The 23,035-nt window shown below is 35.9% G+C and overlaps 1 protein-coding gene across 3 annotated transcripts in view; it reads left to right on the forward strand.

The window, feature by feature from the left end:
* Window positions 1-23,035, forward strand: part of Prp5 (pre-mRNA processing factor 5) — a 593,106-nt gene that overhangs the window by 209,112 nt on the left and 360,959 nt on the right. For all 3 annotated transcript variants that reach the window (XM_090403381.1, XM_090403382.1, XM_090403383.1), the window contains exon 7: window positions 13,537-13,638. In XM_090403381.1, coding sequence (XP_090259507.1) covers window positions 13,537-13,638 — 102 coding nt within the window. The remainder of the gene's footprint in view (window positions 1-13,536; window positions 13,639-23,035) is intronic.

The following is a 23,035-nucleotide window of genomic DNA, read 5'->3' on the forward strand; positions in this document are numbered from 1 at the left end:
GTACCTTAAAAGGCACGATAATGTAGCTAAGATAATTTACTGGCATTTTATGTAAAAAGTATGGGTTTAAAGTATCTAAAGACTATTGGAAGCATAAAGTTGACCAAAAAGTGATTGAGAATGAAAAAGCTAAAATACTCTGGGATTTCAAAATCCAGACTGACAAAAGCTTGGAATGCAATATACCCGATATAACAGTGATTGAAAAAAAGTGAAAAGAAGGGTGTTAAGTTTATGAAAATATCAGTACCAGGAGATAGCTGAATTGACTAAAAAGAAACTGAAAAAAATTACAAAGTATCGTGAATTGCAAGTCAAAGTTGAATGAATTTGCCTAAAGAAAATGAAAGTTGTTCCCATAATAACAGGTGCTTTATGCACCATCCCTAAAACATTGAAAAAACATCTAGAAGCACTGGAGTTAGATGGATTAGAAACTGGGCAGCTGCAAAAGGCCACTTTGTTCTACATAGCAATCTAATTCAGTAAGTATTTCCACAACTCATAGGCCCTTGGATAGGGCTCAAATTTGTGGAATATAGCTCTGGCTGGTGGTAGGGGTGTAATGGTACAGGGAATATCTCAGCATATGTTAGATCCTCTACCAGTTGAATACTGTCTGAATGTCACAGTCTACCTCAGCATCATTGCTGATGATGTTCAGCCATTCATGGCTGCAGTTTACCCATTATCAGATGGATACTTCTAGCAAGACAATGCACCATGCCACAAAGTATGTACCATGTTTAAGCAGTTCAAGGAACATGGCGAGTCTCCTTTACTTCGGTAGCCAGCTGAGTCTTCTGACCTCAACCCAATAGAGCATCTCTGGGATGAGGTGGAACGAGCAGTTCACAGCAACAATTGTCACCACCTAATCTGCAACAATTGGACAATGTCATTGTGACAGCATGGACAAACATTCCAAAGGAATGTTTTAGACATTTAGTTGAATTACTTTCTCAGAGAATACAGGTTGTTCTTAAGACAAAAGTGTGTGTGTATGGGGGGGGGGGGGGTCCCACTCATTATTAAATGTTGTTTCTAATAAAGTGGACACTTAGTGTATGTATCATCAGAGTTAACAAATTATGCAAATCTTACTTGCATGCAAAAAAATGTGCACATGCAGACATCCTCCCCCCCCTTTTTTTTTTTTTTTTTTTAAATGATATATCATTAAAATATATATCCCAATGAAGAAATTAGTGTTGCTGTATCACTGTTTGGAGAACATCTCAAGTGTGTGTGTGTGCACACGCTTAGAAAGTTTTTTGGAACGAATTAAACTTGTTGAGAAATTATATTCTTGTTTAATCCTTTATCCAAGTGTAAAAAGGAAATAAATGTGGAGTAACTTCACAACTAGGCTACTTGTGTATAGAGGCTGATGACTTCACAAGTAGCCTATCATACAAGTAATCTAGTAGTGAAGACACTTCATATGTCTTCACTTGTTTGCTTACGATTGGAAAAAGTATTAAACAAGAATTTATTTTCTTGTTAGTTAAGCCATCAGCTTCTGTATGCAAGTATCTTAGTCTTGACGATACTTCATGCATAAATTTTGTTTGTTTACACTGGGGATAAAGGATTAAACAAGAACATAATTTCTTGGTATATTTTAGAACTAGTCTAAGAAAGAGAGGTCAAGAAATAAAGAAAAAATGGTAAAAACAAGAGCAATATTTGGAAAAATGTAATTTATTATTATGCAAAAATAGCAAATCATATTGCCATCCCTCCTCCTTGTCATTTTTAATGCAATAGATGCGATGTTGATGTCCTGTGTGTGTCAGTAATGAGAATACCACAGAGAAATTGTGTCTTCAAACATCTTTTGCCATAGACTAAAATTCATCATCATCATCATCAAATTCCTGCCATGTACCCTCAAGGGGTGTACAGGATATGACAGTACTACATGAAAAAATTACATCATTACCAACTTCCTATCTACAATTTTCCTCCAAATCAGTCTGTTACTTGTCAAGACTCCAACATTATCAGATCTTATATTTCTATCGTCTAAGGCACTTTGTACCGTATCAATCCACCTATATCTTGGTCTTCCTCTGGGTCGTTTTCCTGCCAACCTGGCAGAGAACACTTGTTTTGCTAATCTTTCCTCTCCCATTCTATTTAAGTGACCATACCATCTGAGATTAGCTCTGCTAACGCATTCCTGGATGCTGACAATGTCAAGTTCTTTCCTAATATCCTCATTTTTAATATGATATTGCCATTGATGCCATCTGTTCACACCTCTAATCTTTCTCAGGACTCTCATATCTGCAGTCTCTAGTCTTTGGTCAAGTGTTTTACTTCTGACCAAGCTCTCAGATCCATAAGTTAAAATTGGTTTGAACACAGTCTTGTATACAGCTAATTTAGTGTTCCGACTAATTTCTCTCTTATTCCATATGAATTTATTCAATTGACTTCCCACGATACCAGCTTTGCTGATTCTGTTGTCTATTTCTATATTTAGTTTACCATCTTCAGTAAAAATTGTGCCTAAGTAGCTGAAATGTTTTACTTGTTTCACAGGTTCTCCATTCACAACACAGTTGACATTTTCAATGATTCTGCCTATTTTCATTGTCTTTGTCTTTTTATTGCTGACCTTCATACCATATCTATTACAACAGCTATTCAATTTAGTCAGAGAATCTTGCAGACTTGTAGCGGATTTATTTAGAAGTATAACATCATCCGCATAAAGCAAAGAGCTGACATTAACATCTCCAATTTTGATATCAGGTTTAATACCACATTCCTTCATAATGTGATCCATATAGATAATGAATAACAGAGGGGATAATGTACATCCTTGTCTCACACCAGATTTAACATTAAACCATCTTCCTGTACTTCCTTCAATTCTAACTGCTGACTCAAAACTCAAATAAAGACTAAGTATTGCTTGATATAATGCCCCATTGACACCATATAACTGCAGCATATTGAATAGCTTCTCTCTTGGCACCTTGTCATATGCCTTTTCCAAATCGACAAAACTTAAATACAGATCTTTGTTATATTCCCATGCTTTCTCGACTATTTGTCGTAAAGTGAAGATCTGATCCTGACAGCCTCTATTTGGCCTGAATCCAGCTTGTTCTTCACCAAGCTTTTCTTCCACAATTCTTCTCAACCGTTTCTCAAGTATACTTGCATAGATCTTGCCAGGAACACTCAGTAGGGAAATACCTCTGTAATTCTCACATTCAGTTTTATTTCCCTTTTTATATATGGGTACTACGAGAGCTCTACTCCAATCATCGGGAATTCGTCCCTCTGTCCAGGATTTCTGAACTATGCAGTGCAGCCACTGTAAGACTCTTATACCACCATACTTCAGCATTTCTGGTCGAATATCATCTACTCCTGCTGCCTTTCCACATTTCAAGCCTTTGATGGCTTTTTCTACTTCAAGTATGGATATGTATTCCTGACTGCATGCCTGGTCAGTGTTTTTTATCACTGTGCTGTCATCACTGCTTGTTTCATTTAGCAGTTTTTCAAAGTAATTACTCCATACTTCAAGGATATCTTTTTCTCCTGTTTTCATTTCACCTTTATCATCTCTAATTCCTTTTACAGCACTCTTTCCTCCATTCCTAAGCTTCTTTAACAACCTCCAGAATATTTTGCCACCTTCTTGATATTTATTTTCTATATTCTTGCCAAAGTCCTCCCATGACTTTTGTTTAGTTAGTTTTACACACTGTTTAGCTTTCTTACATTTGTCTCTGTATTCTGTAAGAGTAAAAGCTGACTTATTTGCCAGGAACTTTTGATATGCTTTCTTCTTTTCCTTCACTGCCTCTTTAACTTCCTGTGTCCACCAGGGAGTTCTGATTTTTTTATCTTTGCACACAACCTCACCACATGCCTCTCTGGCAGAATCAATCAATGTTTCCTTCAGAGTTTGCCACTGAATCTCCAAGGTTTGATTCCTGTTCTCAAACTCTTTCATTTTCTTTTCAATAATATTTCTGTATTTTAGTCTACAGTTTACATCTGAGAGCTGCTCAACCTTTATTCGCTTTAAAACTTTCTTACATGTTATTCTTTTCAATATGAAATTCAATTTTATCCTGCTCAAGACTAAATAGTGATCACTTCCAATTTCAAATCCTCTGTACACTCTGGTGTCCTGCACCAGGGAGAAAACATCACTATCAACAATAACATAGTCAATGAGACTTTTCTTATTCCTAGCCTCTTCTCTCCATGTGAATTTGTGCACATTTTTATGTTGGAACATGGTGTTAGTAATAACCAGTCCATGTCCTGAGCAGAAATCCAACAGATATTTGCCATTATTATTAGCTTTGCTCTTTTCTCCAAATTTTCCCAAAATATTTTTGTATGTCTCACAATCATTTCCTACTCTACTATTTAGATCCCCAACAAGGACCAACTTTTCCTTTTTCATTGTGTCAGTTGCTTTTTCTAAAGCCTCAAAAAATTCCTCCACTTCTACCTTAGTAGAACCTTCTGTGGGACCATAGGCACAAATAAGTCTCATTGTCCAGTTCCCCATTCTCATATTTGCCCACATTACTCTACTTGAGACTGACTGCCATTCAAGAAGATTAGCCTCGTATTTTGTGTTGAACACTATGGCTACTCCTTCTTTTCCTTGATTGTTATTGCCTGAATATAACATTTTGTATTTATTGCTCAGAAAGATCTCACCAGTTTTGGTCTTTTTTGTTTCAGTCACCCCTATTATGTCGATCTGGTACTTATCTAATTCCTCAGCTAGCTCCATTTCTTTGCCATTCAGGCTTCTTATGTTGATAGTACCGATCTTTAACTCTGGTGATGTTGAGTTGGGGTTTGTTTTCAGATTTGTTCCAGTAGCTGACTTTTCGCTGTTCGCCCTGGTTCCCTGGCGAAAACAACGGGGGCCTTGTTTAACCGGGCGACGCCCCAGCCGGCATGAAATTTTGTCATGTTGTACCATCATTTTTATTTTGGTTTAACCAATAAGAATACAATTTGGTCGGCTAAATCCCAAATTGCCAGCCCATCCTCGTTCGTTCAGTATCAAAGTAGATACCCAACAGGGTGCACCACGAGAAGGTGAGGATTGGACATTAGGTCAGAAGCCCTGGTCGGTTCTCCGCATTCCTTTAAAGGCTATGTGGAGGTCTCCTCTCAGTTATACAGCTTTGACCCTTAAGCACCCCCGTAGACTAAAATTCTGATTCAAAATACTAGGAAGGTAGTTGTATAAACTTCATAAATTTATCTGTACAGTCATGCAGGCAAATGCCAGAATGGAGAACTGGACATAAATATTTATTATGCCTATAAATGTATAGAAGGTTTTATTAAGGAAGAAGTAAAGGAATTTTTCAGGATATCATAGAAAGCAGCTTTCACAAAGAAAAAGGCAATATTGACACCAGACATATTGAAATATTTGGGGGAAATTTAGAGAAAAGAGCAAAGCTAATAATAATAGTCACTTCCTGCTGAATTTCATGTTCCAACATGAAGATGTGCAGAAATTAACATAGAGAGCAGACAAAAAGAAATAAGAATAGTCACATTAACTCTGTTATTATAATGACATCCTTGAGTTAATGTTGGTTTGAAAATGCTGTCTTGTATATAACTAGATTAGTGTTTTGACTGATTTTTCTCTTATTCCATATAAATTTATTCAGTTTACTTCCTACCACCTTAGCCAATTCTATTCAGGACCATACTTACACTTTTCCCAAAGGCTGGCAGGGGCTGAGGTGCTAGAGTGCTCCAGGGCCCCCCCTCCTTATTGTTTGAGTCCTTAAATTGGCCCTAATTTTTTTTTTTGAGGGGGGGTGGCAGCTAGAGCCTTGGGAACCTGTGCATAAGTATGGCCCTGATTCTAGTGTCTCTTTTCATATATAATTTGCTATCCTCACTACAAATCAAGCCTAAATAGTTGATGTGTTTTATTTGTTCTATAGACTCTCCATTCAGGATGGAGTGTTGATGTTTTTTTAGTATTTCTCTATATTTTTGTTGTCTTTGACTTTTCGTTGCTAATTGTCATATTACTGCAGTTATTCAATATAGTTAGGGAATGTTGCAGACTTGTACTGGATTTATTTCGGAATATAAAATCATCAGCATTAAATAAAGAGCTGAAATTAACATATCTAATTTTGATATCAGGTTTATTACCACTTTCCTTTATAATGTTGATCTCTATATAGATGGTGAACAACAGTTGTCAAGTATGAACTCCTGCCTCATACCTGATTTTACATCAGATTATCTTTCTCTCTGCTTCCTTCAATTCTAACTACTCGCAAATGAAATGTTGATAGTGTATTGCTCTATATAGTACACCATTATTACCATATAATTGTAGTGATTTGAACAGTTTTTCTTTTTTGCACATTGTCTGTCATTGTGCCTTTTCCAGGTATACAAAACTTTAATACCTGCTTTTTATATTTCCATGATTTCTCAGCTGTCTGTCTTAAAAGGAAAATCTGATCCTGACGATCTCTGTTTGGCCTGAACTCAGCTTGTTCTTCTCCAGTTGTTCTTTCTGATAATTTTCTTAACCTCTTCTCAAGTATGCTTGCATAAATCTTACCAAGATATATTCTCACACTGTTTTATTTCCATTTTCGTAAATGTGTACTATGAGAGCTCTGTTCCAATTATCTGTAGTTTGACCTCCTGACCATGCCTTCCAAATTATGTATTTCAGCCATGTAACACTTTTATACCTCCATATTTGAACATTTCTGGTTGAATATCTACTCCAGCCACCTTCCCACATTTCAGTTTTCTGCTGGGCATTTTCTTCTACAAGTATTAACATGTACTCCATGAATACATTCCTCTTTAACCCTTTCTGACCTGAATTTTTTTTTTACAAGTGAAAAAAATTTTTCTTTCTATTTATTTTGTCTTTAGGTCTAAAAAAGCAAGGATATCAAGTATTTTTCTGAAAAATACATTTTCATTTTTCAGAAAATGAAAATGTATTTTTTTTCAATGATTCATGGAAATTTCATTTTCAATGAATCATTTCAGAATTGGAATCAGTCGCCACGTAATATGGGTTATGAAGGCCAAGAAAGTTAGTGATTCCAATTGGAATCACTAGGGCAGAAAGGGTTAATATTTCTGTTCTGTCAGTCTTTATTTCATTTAACAGTCTTTGAAAATAATTACTCCAAACATCTAGGATATCGTTATCTTCAGTTTTTATGTCACGTGTATCATTTCTTATTCCTGTTCTCTTTCCTCCATTCATAAGCTTTTTTAATTCCAAAACATTTTTCACTTTTCTGATATTTATTTTCTCTGTTCTTGCAAAAATCTTCCCAAAGCTTTTATCCACTTGTACACACTGCTATGCTTTTTTTTCTCTGTATTTTCTTAGAGCAGAATATGCTGACTTACTTATTAGAAATAACTCAGCATATTCTGCTTCTTAATATGCTTTCTTCTTTTCTTGAATGCTGCTTCTTTAACTTCTTAAGTCTACCATGAAGAGTTCTGAATTTTCTGTCCTTGTAGATAACTTCACCACACACCACTCTACTCTGGCTGAATCAGTGTGTTCATGAGAGGGTGCCACTAAGTCTTCAAGGTTTGATTAATCTTTTCAAACTTGTTAATATTTCCTGCAATAATATTCATATACTTAAGTCTACAATTTGCCTTTTGAAAGTTTCTCTCCTCTGATTCTTTTTCAAAGTTTAATTTCCTTTTCACTATGATATTCAATTCCTTTTTCCTCAAAACTTGATCATTTCCTGTAAAACTTACTGTATACTCCTGCATCCTGAACCAGCATGAAGATATCTTTATCCCAGTAACACAGTCTGTGCTATTCTTTTTGTCTTCTCTCAGTGTAATTTTGTGCAACTTTGTGTTGGAATGTGGTGTAAGTGATGATTTGTCCATTTTCTGAGCATGGACTAATCATCACTTTTCTCTAAATCTTCCTAATGCATTTGTGTATGTCTGTTATTCATTTTCTGCTTTCCTGTTTAGATCTCCAACAACACCAACCCTTCTTTTTTTTATATAAAGAAATCAAATCATCTGACTCCTTTAGTTATTCAAAAAATCCTCCACTTCTTCCTTAGTAGAAACTTCTATTTTGACCATAGGCACAGATAAGCCTCATTGCCCAGTGATCATACAGAAAGGTTTTGTGTGTGCACAGGCAGTCCCTGACTTATGTAAGAGTTATGTACTGCAAAATTAATTTAACTCAGAATTTACTTAAGTCTTGAACTCTTTGCCGCCAATTGATTACACTGTATATTTTGCTTACGTGTTACAGTATGCTTGTGTGGTAATGCATTAACTTGTTTTAAACTTTATTTCTGTTAGTTTTATTCAGAAGATGCATACACAAATGATATTTCAGTATGTAATTAATGCAGATTAATATAATGAAATATAAATCGTTTGAGAAAAGAAGAAAAAAAAAGTTTGATTTGATCTTTCAATCTTCTATATGAAATTATCAAGGGTGACTGAACAGTGGCTCATTTCTTCTTTTCATAAAGCTCTAGTTAACAGGATAAATGCTTCATTTATTTCTCTTTCGACTTACCGTGAGTCATTACAAATCATGCTATTGTTTTCTCTGCTTTGGGTTGATGTTAAAGATGTCTTTACCTGCATTATCTAGAAATTTTTTACACAAAAAAGCATTACATTTTGGATTTGTTATGTTCAAGAGTGTTGTATGCACATAACATAGCATAGGGAATTTATCATCAAAACATTAAACCTACTGGCACAAAAAAATCAACTTCAAAAGTTCTAAATATGCAGCAGGACACATTTATATACCTGGTACAGAGATATGTAGCAGATACTTTTTTGGTGACACTAAATGCAAGGGAAATTCAAAAATATCATCATCATCAAATTCCTGCCATGTACCCTCAAGGGGTGTACAGGATATGATAGTACTACATGAAAAATTTGCATCATTACTAACTTCCTATTTACAATTTTCCTCCAAATCCGTCTGTTACTTGTCAAGACTCCAACATTATCAGATCTTATATTTCTATCGTCTAAGGCACTTTGTACCGTATCAATCCATCTATATCTTGGTCATCCTCTGGGTCGTTTTCCTACCAACCTGGCAGAGAACACTTGTTTTACTAATCTTTCCTCGCCCATTCTGTTTAAGTGACCACACCACTTCAGATTAGTTCTTCTAACGCATTCCTGGATGCTGACAATGTCAAGTTCTTTTCTAATATTCTTGTTTTTAATATGATATTGCCATTGATGCCATCTGTTCACGACTCTAACCTTTCTCAGGATTCTCATATCTGCGGTCTCTAGTCATTGGTGAAGTGTTTTACTTTTGACTCATAACTTAAAACTGTTTGAACACTGTTAATTTAGTGTTCTGACAAATTTCTCTCTTATTCCATATGAATTTATTCAATTGACTTCCTACCATACCAACTTTGATTCTGTTGTCTATTTCCATATTTAATTTACCATCTTCACTAAAAATCGTGCCTAAGTAGCTGAAATGTTTTACTTGTTCCACAGGTTCTCCATTCAAAACGCAATTGACGTTTTCAACGATTCTGCCTATTTTCATTGTCTTTGACTTTTTTTTGCTGACCTTCATGCCATATCTATTACAACAGCTATTCAATTTAGCCAGGGAATCTTGCAGATTTATTTAGTAGTATAACATCGTCCGGATAAAGCAAAGAGCTGACATTAACATCTCCAATTTTGATATCAGGTTTAATACCACTTTCCTTCATAGTATGATCCATATAGATAATGAATAACAGAGGGGATAATGTACATCCTTGCCTCACACCAGATTTAACATTAAACCATCTTCCTGTACTTCCTTCAATTCTAACTGCTGACTCACAACTCAAATAAAGACTAAGTATTGCTTGATATAATGCCCCATTGACACCATATAACTATAGCGTATTGAATAGCTTGGCACCTTGTCATATGCCTTTTCCAGATCTACGAAACTTAAATACAGATCTTTGTTATATTCCCATGATTTCTCGACAATTTGTCATAAAGTGAAGATCTGATCCTGACAGCCTCTATTTGGCCTCGTTTTTTCCACAATTCTTCTCAACCGTTTCTCAAATATACTAGCATAAATCTTACCAGGAACACTCAGTAGGGAAATACCTCTGTAATTCTCATATTCAGTTTTATTTCCCTTTTTATATATGGGTACTATGAGAGCTCTACTCCAATCAAAGGGAATTCATCCCTCTGTCCACGCCCTTCTGAGCTATGCAGTGCAGCACTGTAAGACTTTTATACCACCATACTTAAGCATTTCTGGTGAAATATCATCTAGTCCTGCTGCCTTTCTACATTTCAAGCCTTTGATGGCTTTTTTTTTTTCTATATCAAGTATGGATATGTATTCTTGACCTGCATGCTTGTTGAGTGTTTTTTGCCTCTGTGCTATCACTACTTGTTTCATTTAACAATTTTTTGAAATAATTACTCCATACTTCAAGGATATCTTTTTCTCCTGTTTTCATTTCACCTTTATCATCTCTAATTCCTTTTACAGCACTCCTTCCTCCATTTCTGAGCTTCAAAACCTCCAGAATATCTTGCCACCTTCTTGATATTTGTTTTCTATGTTCTTTCTAAAGTCCTCCCATGACTGTTGTTTAGCTAGTTTTACACAGTGTAGCTTTCTTACATTTGTCTCTGTATTCTCTAAGAGCAAAAGCTGACTTATTTGCTAGGAACTTGATATGCTTTCTTCTTTTCCTTCACTGCCTCTTTAACTTCCTGTGTCCATCATGGAGTTCTGATTTTTCTATGCTTGCAGACAACCTCACCACATGCCTCTCTGGATGAGTTTTTCTTCAAGGTTTGCCACTGAATCTCCAAGGTTTGGTTCCTGTTCTCAAACTTTTTCAATTTTTCTTCAATAATCTTTGTGTATTTTAGTCTACAGTTCATATCTGAGAGCTGCTCAACTTTTATTCGCTTTAAAACTTTCTTACATGTTATTACTTTCAATATGAATTCAATTTTATCCTGCTCAAGACTAAATAGTGATCACTTCCAATTTCAAATCATCTGAACACTCTGGTGTCCTGCACCAGGGAGAAAACATCACTATCAACAATAACATAGTCAATGAGACTTCTTATTCCTTGCCTCTTCTCTCCATATGAATTTGTGCACATTTTATGTTGGAACATGGTGTTAGTAATAACCAGTCCATGTCCTGAGCAGAAATCCAACAGATATTTGCCATTTTTATTAGCTTTGCTCTTTTCTCCAAATTTTCCCAAAATATTTTTGTATGTCTCACAATCATTTCCTACTCTGCTATTTAGATCCCCAACAAGGACCAATGTTTCCTTTTTATTTGTGTCAGTAGCTTTCTCTAGAGCCTCAAAAAAATTCCTCCACTTCTATCTTAGTAGATCCTTCTGTGGGACCATAGGCACAAATAAGTCTCATTGTCCAGTTCCCCATTCTGATATATGCCCACATAACTCTACTTGAGATTGCCTGCCATTCAAGAAGATTAGCCCTGTATTTAGTGTTGAATACTATGGCTACTCCTTCTTTTCCTTGATTGTCATTGCCTGAATATAACGTTTTGTATTTATTGCTCAGAAAGATCTCACCAGTTTTGGTCTTTTTTGTTTCAGTCACCCCTATTATGTCGATCTGGTACTTATCTAATTCCTCAGCTAGTTCTATTTCTTTGCCATTCAGTCTTCTTATGTTGATAGTACCGATCTTCAACTCTGGTGATATTGAGTGTGTTTTAGGGTTTGTTCCAGTAGCTGACTTTTCGCTGTTTTTTGCCTTGGTTCCCAGGCGAAAACAGTGGGGGCCTTCTTTAACCTGGCGATGCCTCAGCTGGCATGAAATTCTGTCATGTTGTAACATCATTCTGTATTTTGGTTTTAGTCAATAAGAATACAGTTTGGTCGGCTAAATCCCAAATTGCCAGCTCATCCTCGTTCATTCAGTATCCAGGTAGATACCCAACAGGGTGCACCACGAGAGGGTGAGGATTGGACATTAGGTCAGAAGCCTCGGTCAGTTCTCTGCATTCCTTTAAAGGCTATGTGGTGGTGTCCTCTCAGAAACCCAGCACTTTTCTCTAAGTTCCTTTTCACAGTTTATCCTAGCCTCTTGTCAGTATGTTTGCATAAATTTTTCCTGGAACACACAGTGGTGAAATGTCTCTGTGATTTACATATTCATTTTTACCCCCTTTTTATAGATGTTACTTTGAGAGCTCTTCCTGAATCATGCATTTCAGCAATGGTTAGACTTTTATACTTCCATATTTGAGTATTTTTTGTCATATATCATCTATTACATCTGCCTTTGTGCTTGGATGCAAAGCATTTGGAAAATTGCAGTCAACATTCATAAGCCAACTGCCATTATGCCTGAAGAGAAAACTTTTTAACCAATGAGTTCTTCCTGTATTGACATATGGCTGTGACACTAAATGCAAAGGAAATTCAAAAATTAAGAACAACACAATTTTGTATGGAAAGAAGTATGCTTGGTATCACAAAAGAAATATGTGGATAAGAAAGCAAACCAAAGTCTTTGACAACATAGGAAAAGTGAATATCTGAAGTTGCAATGGGCTCGGCATATTGCCCAAAGACAAGATCAACGAATGGACAAAACATTTCACTGGATTGGACTCTACGAGAGGAAAAATGACCACTACGTCGACCTAAATCACAGTGGATTGATGATGATATCAGATTTGCAGGAGTGACATGGGAAAGGAGAGCCATGGAAAGGCCTTCATCCAGCAGTGGATTGATAATGGCTGATGATGATATCTGGCTTTCCACATTTCAGATTTTTGATCACTTTTTCTACAATCTGTCATTGACAATGTACCCCTGACTGCTGCTTATTTAGCAATCTTTATCTTTCAGACTAATTACAGCAGATATGTAGAACGAGGAAGTTAGTAATGATATAACCTTTTTCATGTAGTAATACCCTGTACATCCCTAAGGGTATATATCAGGAATTTGGTGGTGATAATGATCTACATTGTAGATGATAGTTGATCATCTATAATGTAGATGATCAACATATCAACTTTTACAGTGCAGTGCTCTTTTTCCCATTTCTAAGGGTTTTAATAGCCTCCAGAAAATATTACCATCTCTCTGATATCTTCTATATTCCTACTCAAGTAGTATTTCCCGACTTAAGATTAGAAATTGTTACAAATTTGCTATAAACTTTTGATATGCTTTCTTTTAATAAAATTAATTTCCTTAAAAGTAATCTCATTAAGGATTTTTTGAAGTATATAGAGTCCTTGAGGGAAATTTGGAAATAGTTCAGCAACCACTGTAACTTTACAAACTTGAATTCAGAAACTTTTACAGAATGAAAAATGTCTCTATTTTTATTGAATGGCTTGAAATCATTAAATTATTAGGCCCATCTCTTGTGTCGCTTAATGTGATTCAGAATTCTTTTTTTTTATCTGCTTGTTTTCTTTTATTGTAGGACAAATCACAAGCTAAATATACTGTTCTTATGGGTGTTGCTAAGAAGAATGAAGGCAAAAAGAAGGGAGAATTAATGGAACAAGACCAAGATGCTCTGGAAGTAAGTGGCACAATATGAAAGTTCCCAGGCATGTATTGCATTGCCTTTATGTATTGCTGTTTAATTCTGTTGTGATTATTTAAAGTAACTTGACATGCACTTACATATAAACATATCAGTGATAGAAATATTTTGAGAGATCTTTTGTTCATCTTATCTATAAAAATGACTTAAAATTTGATTAATAGATGGCAGTGAAATTCAAAACTTATCAGCACCTTCAGTTAAATCTGAAATTTCTTAAGAGAAATACAGAATGAAATTTATAATTTTTTTTAAATCCATGGTTCACCATTTGTTTATTTTTTTTTATCTAACCCTGCATAATGCACCGATAACAATGCTTGACTGGCAGCCTGGTTGGCGGAGGTGTTAATGTTTCTGCTCTCAATGTGGGATGTTTGCAATTGTAGTTTGGTGAGAGAAGAATTTCATCACCTGGTGTGAGTCCATCATTCTGCTGATTTGAGGCTTGAAAAAAAAAAAAAAAAGCTCCACTTTTTGATCTCAAGAGCAGGGGTTCCAGATTATGTTAAAATATCAGTGAAAATATTTAAAAAATTCTGAAATTAATCAAAAAAAAAGTAAACTATCTTTACCCACTCATGATATGTATGTACTGTGGGCTTACAGCCTGAGTAGTCATCAAAGAGCCACATATATATATATATATATTAGCTAGGGATGCACTGACTATTCGATTTTGCTTTGATATTCAGCTGATTCACCATGTTTTTCAGATATTTGTCTTTGAACAAATCAGCAGAAAAATTTGGTATTTATTCATCTGGCAGTAGAAAAAAAAAAATGCTGTTATGTTGCATCATAACAAATGCAACTAATTTGAAAATCCTCTGCTTATCTTGTGCGACTATTCAAATAAAAGGATTTCCGAGGCTAATGAGTAAACTTATTCTGCAGTGCAGTTGCTCAGAAAATTTCTTTTGGCACTAGCTACTAGCTTATTCCTTGAAATAGTTTTTTTTTTTTTTTTTTTTTTTTTTTTTTTTTTTTTTTTTTTTTTTTTTTTTTTCAGAAGTCAAAAATATTTATGAAGAAACCATACATTATGCTACTCCAAAAAATTCATTTTCATATATCATGATTTATGTGAATTCATTTTGATTATTAAATCTATAATTATTCTCTACATTCCACAATTTAAAATAAGTTCCATTAATATTTTTATTCGAAGACATAAGTGCACTATTTTGTTCTGGTTTTTATGCTGCACTGTTATTTTTAAATACAATGCTCTCTATGAAATTAAATGATAGTTTTATTATATCGAAGTGGAGGATATTATGGATCCATCTACATTTTATAGCCAAATGTAGAAAGAAAGTGAAGTTTTGAAAATTGACAAGTGAGCTTTTGAGAAGAATACTGGAATCAGAGTTGCCTTGGCTTCACTATTTAAAACTACCCACAACTTATATATTCGAACTTTGTGAACACCTGGAACACAGTGGGGAATGAAGGGGAAGCTATTTCAAATAATGCTTGAAAGCAGAGCAGAGATTATATTTCTTTAAAATCCTGGCTATATTTTCTGAAGCATTAATATAGGGAATAGTAATAGTATTATTGTAGTCTTTATGTGGCAAGGGCTGTGAGCTAGTGGAAGGAACAGATAATTTGTAGATTTGTTTGGCCTTGTAACCACTGAACAGAAAGGTTTGGTGAAAAAAGGCTAGTTCAGCTGTAAAGGATGCTTGGTGGAACAGAGGTTAGAGGATCTATTGACAAGGGTTTCGATGACACCATATTGTTGAGAAGGGGGTTGATGACAGAGTTTGTGTATCTACCTGTGTGGGTGAGTTTCTGTAAACAGTAAAAAAGAAAGGCTGCTATTGGGTGTGATTAGTTTATCTAAAAAAAGCATGTTTTTCAAAATGCTAGCAGTATTGAGACAGTGTCTCAATGCCAGAAGCTCACAGCGAGTGCTTATTTATGGTTTAAAGTTAAAAAGCTGGAGTAATTACACATTAAACATAAGAACTTCATCAACAGATTAATGTTTCTCATTCAACAAGAAAGTTCAAGGAAGCCTCTGAAATGCTAAGGATCTCTATACGATTTAACAAAAATCAAGGCTTGCCTTATTTAGAGACAGTGGTATTACACCTCTTTGTATGTACCAGTTGTGAAGTTCTGATATCATCTTATCTCATCTTCCTTTTACCCTCTTTTACCTTGTGGTATCGATGTTTTATTAATCATCGAACCTCAAACCGTTCACAGGATAAGGTGGTCAGGCCTACGCCACAGTGTATCCTATGTCCTGTAGTGTTGAGTTCTCAAGGCCAGTTTGACTGCTTTGCGGGATGAAAAACCCCACGATAAACTGGGGGGAAACCCTAATGTCCATGCCCAAGACTGGCTAATTTGGCTATGGCTGAGGAAAATCCTTCAGCTCCTCACGTCACCAACTGGAATCGAACCTAGGACACTCCTTCCCCATGCATATGGTTGCGAAGCGCACAGCCACTAGGCTAACTGCATGGACCTGATAACATCTAATATATGTAATTAATTGTTTCTAGTCTTTTTGTGTATAACTTTTGTAATATTATCCTGACGATGTAAGTCTGAAGACTTATGAAAGGTGTAGGATTATATTTGTTTATTTTATTAAACTCATTATTTATCTGAAAACATGATTTCAATATCAGAAGCTTTCTACATAAAGCTTCTGATATTGTCTGTTATATAAAGTGCCCTTCCAAGAAAAGTAACTGGTATGGATAGCAAAATTAAAGAGATCAGTAATGTTGGAGAAAAGAAGCATTTTTCAATAAGTTTAGAGTGTCAGTAGGGGAATATTTGAATAAGGAAGGAGGTGACATCAAAGCTCATGATGATATCATTATTATTTAAAACTAAATTTTAGATTAAGGATTTGAAATGTGTGGAATTTTTTATATAAGAAGTGTGGCCATTAAATGGAATTAAAGATATAACTAACTGTTTGGCTAAAGTAAAGGAAGGGGAGTCAGTAGTATCTACTATGGGATGGAGAGGGTAATTGGGTTTGTCCATTTTTGTCAATCTGTATATCTTGGGAGGGGGGGGGGATATTAAAAAGTTTTGAGGGTTTTTTTTAAAACAACTTCAGGAGGCCAAGATGCGACATTTTTTAGAAGCCTTTTTAACATTTTTTTTCCTGAAATCTGGTGAGATCATAATCTAGCCGTTTATAAGTGATACTGTCTCTGAACAAGATATTCATTTTCCTAATATAATCACTGGAATTGAGAACAACAGTTGCATCACTTTTGTCAGCTCTAGTAATGATTATGTTGCCTTTATGGAGTTTATGTAGTGCACGGAGCTGGCTATTGGAGAGATTTCTTTTAGAAGAGAAGCACATCTGTAGCATAAGTATCCAGTCAAGTCTAGCTGACCATGCCCAGAATCAGATGGAAGAAAATGATTATGCTTCCTCACAGTAAATACCAACTTGAAAGACTTTTTAGAATCAGCAGCAGATTTAAAAAACAGCCCAATCTTTTAATAAATATGGTCATGTTAAGCTTCCCGAGATTTGGGAAACTAATTCTTAGGCCTCCCACCCAACAACTAAGTTTAGCCAACAGCACCCATAAGACTTTAGTCTTCATATAGTCTAATTTCAGTTGTTTCACTTATTGTTTTTGGGTGTGTTATTACAATTTTAACATTGTATTCCTGAAGATATCTCTATGACAGAGATGAAATACTGAAACAATTAAATCTGCTGTTTAATTATTTTTCTTTGTGCTATAGTTATTCCATTAAATTGTGTCATGAGTGTAAACCAGTACCTAAGACTAAATATGCATTTACCCCGCAGCTGCTTGCTTTGCCATATTGTCCCTGGGGAGGGGAAGAGAGAGAACAAGAGAGACTGAGTATATGGCAGTTTGCAAGGGTACTATTCAACACCATGCTTGGAGTCTGGAAAAGCCCTGTTAGAGTGGTGGTTGCTAAGTTTTTCACTCCCAATGCATGTTCCCTGCTCTTTAAATTTTCCCATTATTTTGGTAGCAACCATGATAAACAGCACAAAAAAATTCCAGAATCACTGTGGTTAAAATAAAAAAGCTCCCACATGAACCACCAGACAATCTACAACATACAAGTGTGCGCGCGTGCGTGTGTGTGTGTAAAATCCCCACAGAATATCAGAGTTGCGTTAAATAAATTAAAAAAAAAAACTTCCATGTTGACTTTTACCAACGTCCTGGATCTTTTCTAATAACATGTTTAAGTTAAGGGATATTACATCCCATATCGTTTCTTAGCCGAATAAGAAACTCAAAGAGTTTCATGCCGCATATAGTAGAAACTATATAAAGTTCGGCGATTCCAAGCATAAGCAAATACCTGGACACTGCAGCAACTGACCCTAAAGATAGTGCAAGCTGAGGCAACTCATGTCTAAGGTGGAGCAAGCTCCGATTACTATTCTTGATATTTACCCATAATGTGTACTTAGCTCCTAGGAGCTGTAGATGGCTCTTCATATATCTAATAATTTATTAGGACACCTCTCGGCAATACTCATAGAAGGGTTGTAAGTTTTGTTCGCTACAAACTTGATATTAACTAGGTCTACCTACTCACTGATGAGACCTCAATAAAGGTTGAAACCGGTCTTGGTAGTGACCTTCTCTCATAATGTAGAACAGAAATACAGCTCCTAGGAGCTAAGAACAATCTTAATTTCCATGGATGCCCCCGTGTTCTCTCCCCACCTTCCATATAACGAAAAATTTCATCATTTGAAATGCTATAACACCCATTCAAAAGTTTATAGACCTCTATCATATCACCCACTTTCTCCTGTTAACCAGAGTCTGTAATCCACATACTCGCAATCTGTCCTCGTAATCTTTGTAACTCTTCTTTGCACCCTTTCCACAGCTTTTTTTTATCCCCCTGGAACCCAGGAGACCAAATCTGTGCACAGTAATCCAAGTGTGGTCTTATCAAAGCCTTATAAAGAGGCAAAATTACTTCCTTATCCTTACATGTCAAGGTTTGCTTCAACATAGCAATTATCCTCTGAGTTGTATTTGCAACTTTTGCTATGTGACCATTGAACTTTAAATTCTTCACCAATACATCAAGATCCCTTGCCTCTTCAGTTTTTTGTAGCATAACCCTGCTAATATAATATGCCGCTGGAACTCTAATCATGCCAAAGTGCATAACTTTACACTTACTAACATTAAACTGACAGCCATTTTTGTTTGTCCAGATTTCAATTGCAAATCTGATGATAGACCCTGCTTGATGTCATTAATGTATAGATTGAACAATAATGGCCCAAGGACTGAACCCTGAGGTTACCTTAAATCTGGCAGATTCACACCCACTGTATATCATCATCATCATCATCAAATTCCTGCCATGTACCCTCAAGGGGTGTACAGGATATGACAGTACTACATGAAAAAATTACATCATTACTAACTTCCTATCTACAATTTTCCTCCAAATCAGTCTGTTACTTGTCAAGACTCCAACATTATCAGATCTTATATTTCTATCGTCTAAGGCACTTTGTACCGTATCAATCCACCTATATCTTGGTCTTCCTCTGGGTCGTTTTCCTGCCAACCTGGCAGAGAACACTTGTTTTGCTAATCTTTCCTCTCCCATTCTATTTAAGTGACCATACCATCTGAGATTAGCTCTGCTAACGCATTCCTGGATGCTGACAATGTCAAGTTCTTTCCTAATATCCTCATTTTTAATATGATATTGCCATTGATGCCATCTGTTCACGCCTCTAATCTTTCTCAGGACTCTCATATCTGCGGTCTCTAGTCTTTGGTCAAGTGTTTTACTTCTGACCCAGCTCTCAGATCCATAAGTTAAAATTGGTTTGAACACAGTTTTGTATACAGCTAATTTAGTGTTCCGACTAATTTCTTTCTTATTCCATATGAATTTATTCAATTGACTTCCCACGATACCAGCTTTGCTGATTCTGTTGTCTATTTCTATATTTATTTTACCATCTTCAGTAAAAATTGTGCCTAAGTAGCTAAAATGTTTTACTTGTTCCACAGGTTCTCCATTCACAACACAGTTGACATTTTCAATGATTCTGCCTATTTTCATTGTCTTTGTCTTTTTATTGCTAACCTTCATACCATATCTATTACAACAGCTATTCAATTTAGTCAGAGAATCTTGCAGACTTGTAGCGGATTTATTTAGAAGTATAACACCATCTTTCTTATTCCATATGAATTTATTCAATTGACTTCCCACGATACCAGCTTTGCTGATTCTGTTGTCTATTTCTATATTTATTTTACCATCTTCAGTAAAAATTGTGCCCAAGTAGCTAAAATGTTTTACTTGTTCCACAGGTTCTCCATTCACAACACAGTTGACATTTTCAATGATTCTGCCTATTTTCATTGTCTTTGTCTTTTTATTGCTAACCTTCATACCATATCTATTACAACAGCTATTCAATTTAGTCAGAGAATCTTGCAGACTTGTAGCGGATTTATTTAGAAGTATAACATCATCCGCATAAAGCAAAGAGCTGACATTAACATCTCCAATTTTGATATCAGGTTTAATACCACATTCCTTCATAATGTGATCCATATAGATAATGAATAACAGAGGGGATAATGTACATCCTTGTCTCACACCAGATTTAACATTAAACCATCTTCCTGTACTTCCTTCAATTCTAACTGCTGACTCACAACTCAAATACAGACTAAGTATTGCTTGATATAATGCCCCATTGACACCATATAACTGCAGCGTATTGAATAGCTTCTCTCTTGGCACCTTGTCATATGCCTTTTCCAAATCAACAAAACTTAAATACAGATCTTTGTTATATTCCCATGCTTTCTCGACTATTTGTCGTAAAGTGAAGATCTGATCCTGACAGCCTCTATTTGGCCTGAATCCAGCTTGTTCTTCACCAAGCTTTTCTTCCACAATTCTTTTCAACCGTTTCTCAAGTATACTTGTATAGATCTTGCCAGGAACACTCAGTAGGGAAATACCTCTGTAATTCTCACATTCAGTTTTATTTCCCTTTTTATATATGGGTACTATGAGAGCTCTACTCCAATCATCAGGAATTCGTCCCTCTGTCCAGGCTTTCTGAACTATGCAGTGCAGCCACTGTAAGACTCTTATACCACCATACTTCAGCATTTCTGGTCGAATATCATCTACTCCTCCTGCCTTTCCACATTTCAAGCCTTTGATGGCTTTTTCTACTTCAAGTATGGATATGTATTCCTGACTGCATGCCTGGTCAGTGTTTTTTATCACAGTGCTGTCATCACTGCTTGTTTCATTTAGCAGTTTTTCAAAGTGATTACTCCATACTTCAAGGATATCTTTTTCTCCTGTTTTCATTTCACCTTTATCATCTCTAATTCCTTTTACAGCACTCTTTCCTCCATTCCTAAGCTTCTTCAACAACCTCCAGAATATTTTGCCACCTTCTTGATATTTATTTTCTATATTCTTGCCAAAGTCCTCCCATGACTTTTGTTTAGCTAGTTTTACACACTGTTTAGCTTTCTTACATTTGTCTCTGTATTCTGTAAGAGTAAAAGCTGACTTATTTGCCAGGAACTTTTGATATGCTTTCTTCTTTTCCTTCACTGCCTCTTTAACTTCCTGTGTCCACCAGGGAGTTCTGATTTTTTTATCTTTGCACACAACCTCACCACATGCCTCTCTGGCAGAATCAATCAATGTTTCCTTCAGAGTTTGCCACTGAATCTCCAAGGTTTGATTCCTGTTCTCAAACTCTTTCATTTTCTTTTCAATAATATTTCTGTATTTTAGTCTACAGTTTACATCTGAGAGCTGCTCAACTTTTATTCGCTTTAAAACTTTCTTACATGTTATTCTTTTCAATATGAAATTCAATTTTATCCTGCTCAAGACTAAATAGTGATCACTTCCAATTTCAAATCCTCTGTACACTCTGGTGTCCTGCACCAGGGAGAAAACATCACTATCAACAATAACATAGTCAATGAGACTTTTCTTATTCCTAGCCTCTTCTCTCCATGTGAATTTGTGCACATTTTTATGTTGAAACATGGTGTTAGTAATAACCAGTCCATGTCCTGAGCAGAAATCCAACAGATATTTGCCATTATTATTAGCTTTGCTCTTTTCTCCAAATTTTCCCAAAATATTTTTGTATGTCTCACAATCATTTCCTACTCTACTATTTAGATCCCCAACAAGGACCAACTTTTCCTTTTTCATTGTGTCAGTTGCTTTTTCTAAAGCCTCAAAAAATTCCTCCACTTCTACCTTAGTAGAGCCTTCTGTGGGACCATAGGCACAAATAAGTCTCATTGTCCAGTTCCCCATTCGGATATTTGCCCACATTACTCTACTTGAGACTGACTGCCATTCAAGAAGATTAGCCTCGTATTTTGTGTTGAATAATATGGCTACTCCTTCTTTTCCTTGATTGTTATTGCCTGAATATAACATTTTGTATTTGTTGCTCAGAAAGATCTCACCAGTTTTGGTCTTTTTTGTTTCAGTCACCCCTATTATGTCGATCTGGTACTTATCTAATTCCTCAGCTAACTCCATTTCTTTGCCATTCAGGCTTCTTACGTTGATAGTACCGATCTTTAACTCTGGTGATGTTGAGTTGTGGTTTGTTTTCAGATTTGTTCCAGTAGCTGACTTTTCGCTGTTCGCCCTGGTTCCCTGGCAAAAACAACGGGGGCCTTGTTTAACCGGGCGACGCCCCAGCCGGCATGAAATTTTGTCATGTCGTACCATCATTTTTTATTTTGGTTTAACCAATAAGAATACAATTTGGTCGGCTAAATCCCAAATTGCCAGCCCATCCTCGTTCGTTCAGTATCAAAGTAGATACCCAACAGGGTGCACCACGAGAAGGTGAGGATTGGACATTAGGTCAGAAGCCCTGGTCGGTTCTCCGCATTCCTTTAAAGGCTATGTGGAGGTCTCCTCTCAGTTATACAGCTTTGATCCTTAAGCACCCCTTGTATATCCCTTGTATATCACCCCACTGTATATCACTTTTTGATATCTGCCTGTCAACCATCCCCTGATCCAAGTCAATAGATTATGTTCCAATCCCATATTCTCCAGTTTACACAACAATCTATCGTGTAGTATCCTATCAAATGCCTTAGAAAAATCCAACATTATCATAGCGTATCCATTCCCTTTATCCAACTTGGCCGTAACATTGTTATAAAATATGAGCAAATTGCTAAAACATGACCTTCCTTTAGTAAATCCATGCTGTTCCCTGCAGAGTATAGAATGCTTCTCTACCCATTTCTGTATGCGAGTTCTTACCAACGTCTCTGAAATCTTCACTAGAGATACTAATAGGTCAGTAGTTAGACAC

This window comes from Typopeltis vanoorti, chromosome 14, assembly GCF_054136105.1.
Source record: "Typopeltis vanoorti isolate ZY-2024b chromosome 14, IOZ_Tvanoo_1.0, whole genome shotgun sequence".
Lineage (NCBI taxonomy): Eukaryota > Metazoa > Arthropoda > Arachnida > Uropygi > Thelyphonidae > Typopeltis > Typopeltis vanoorti.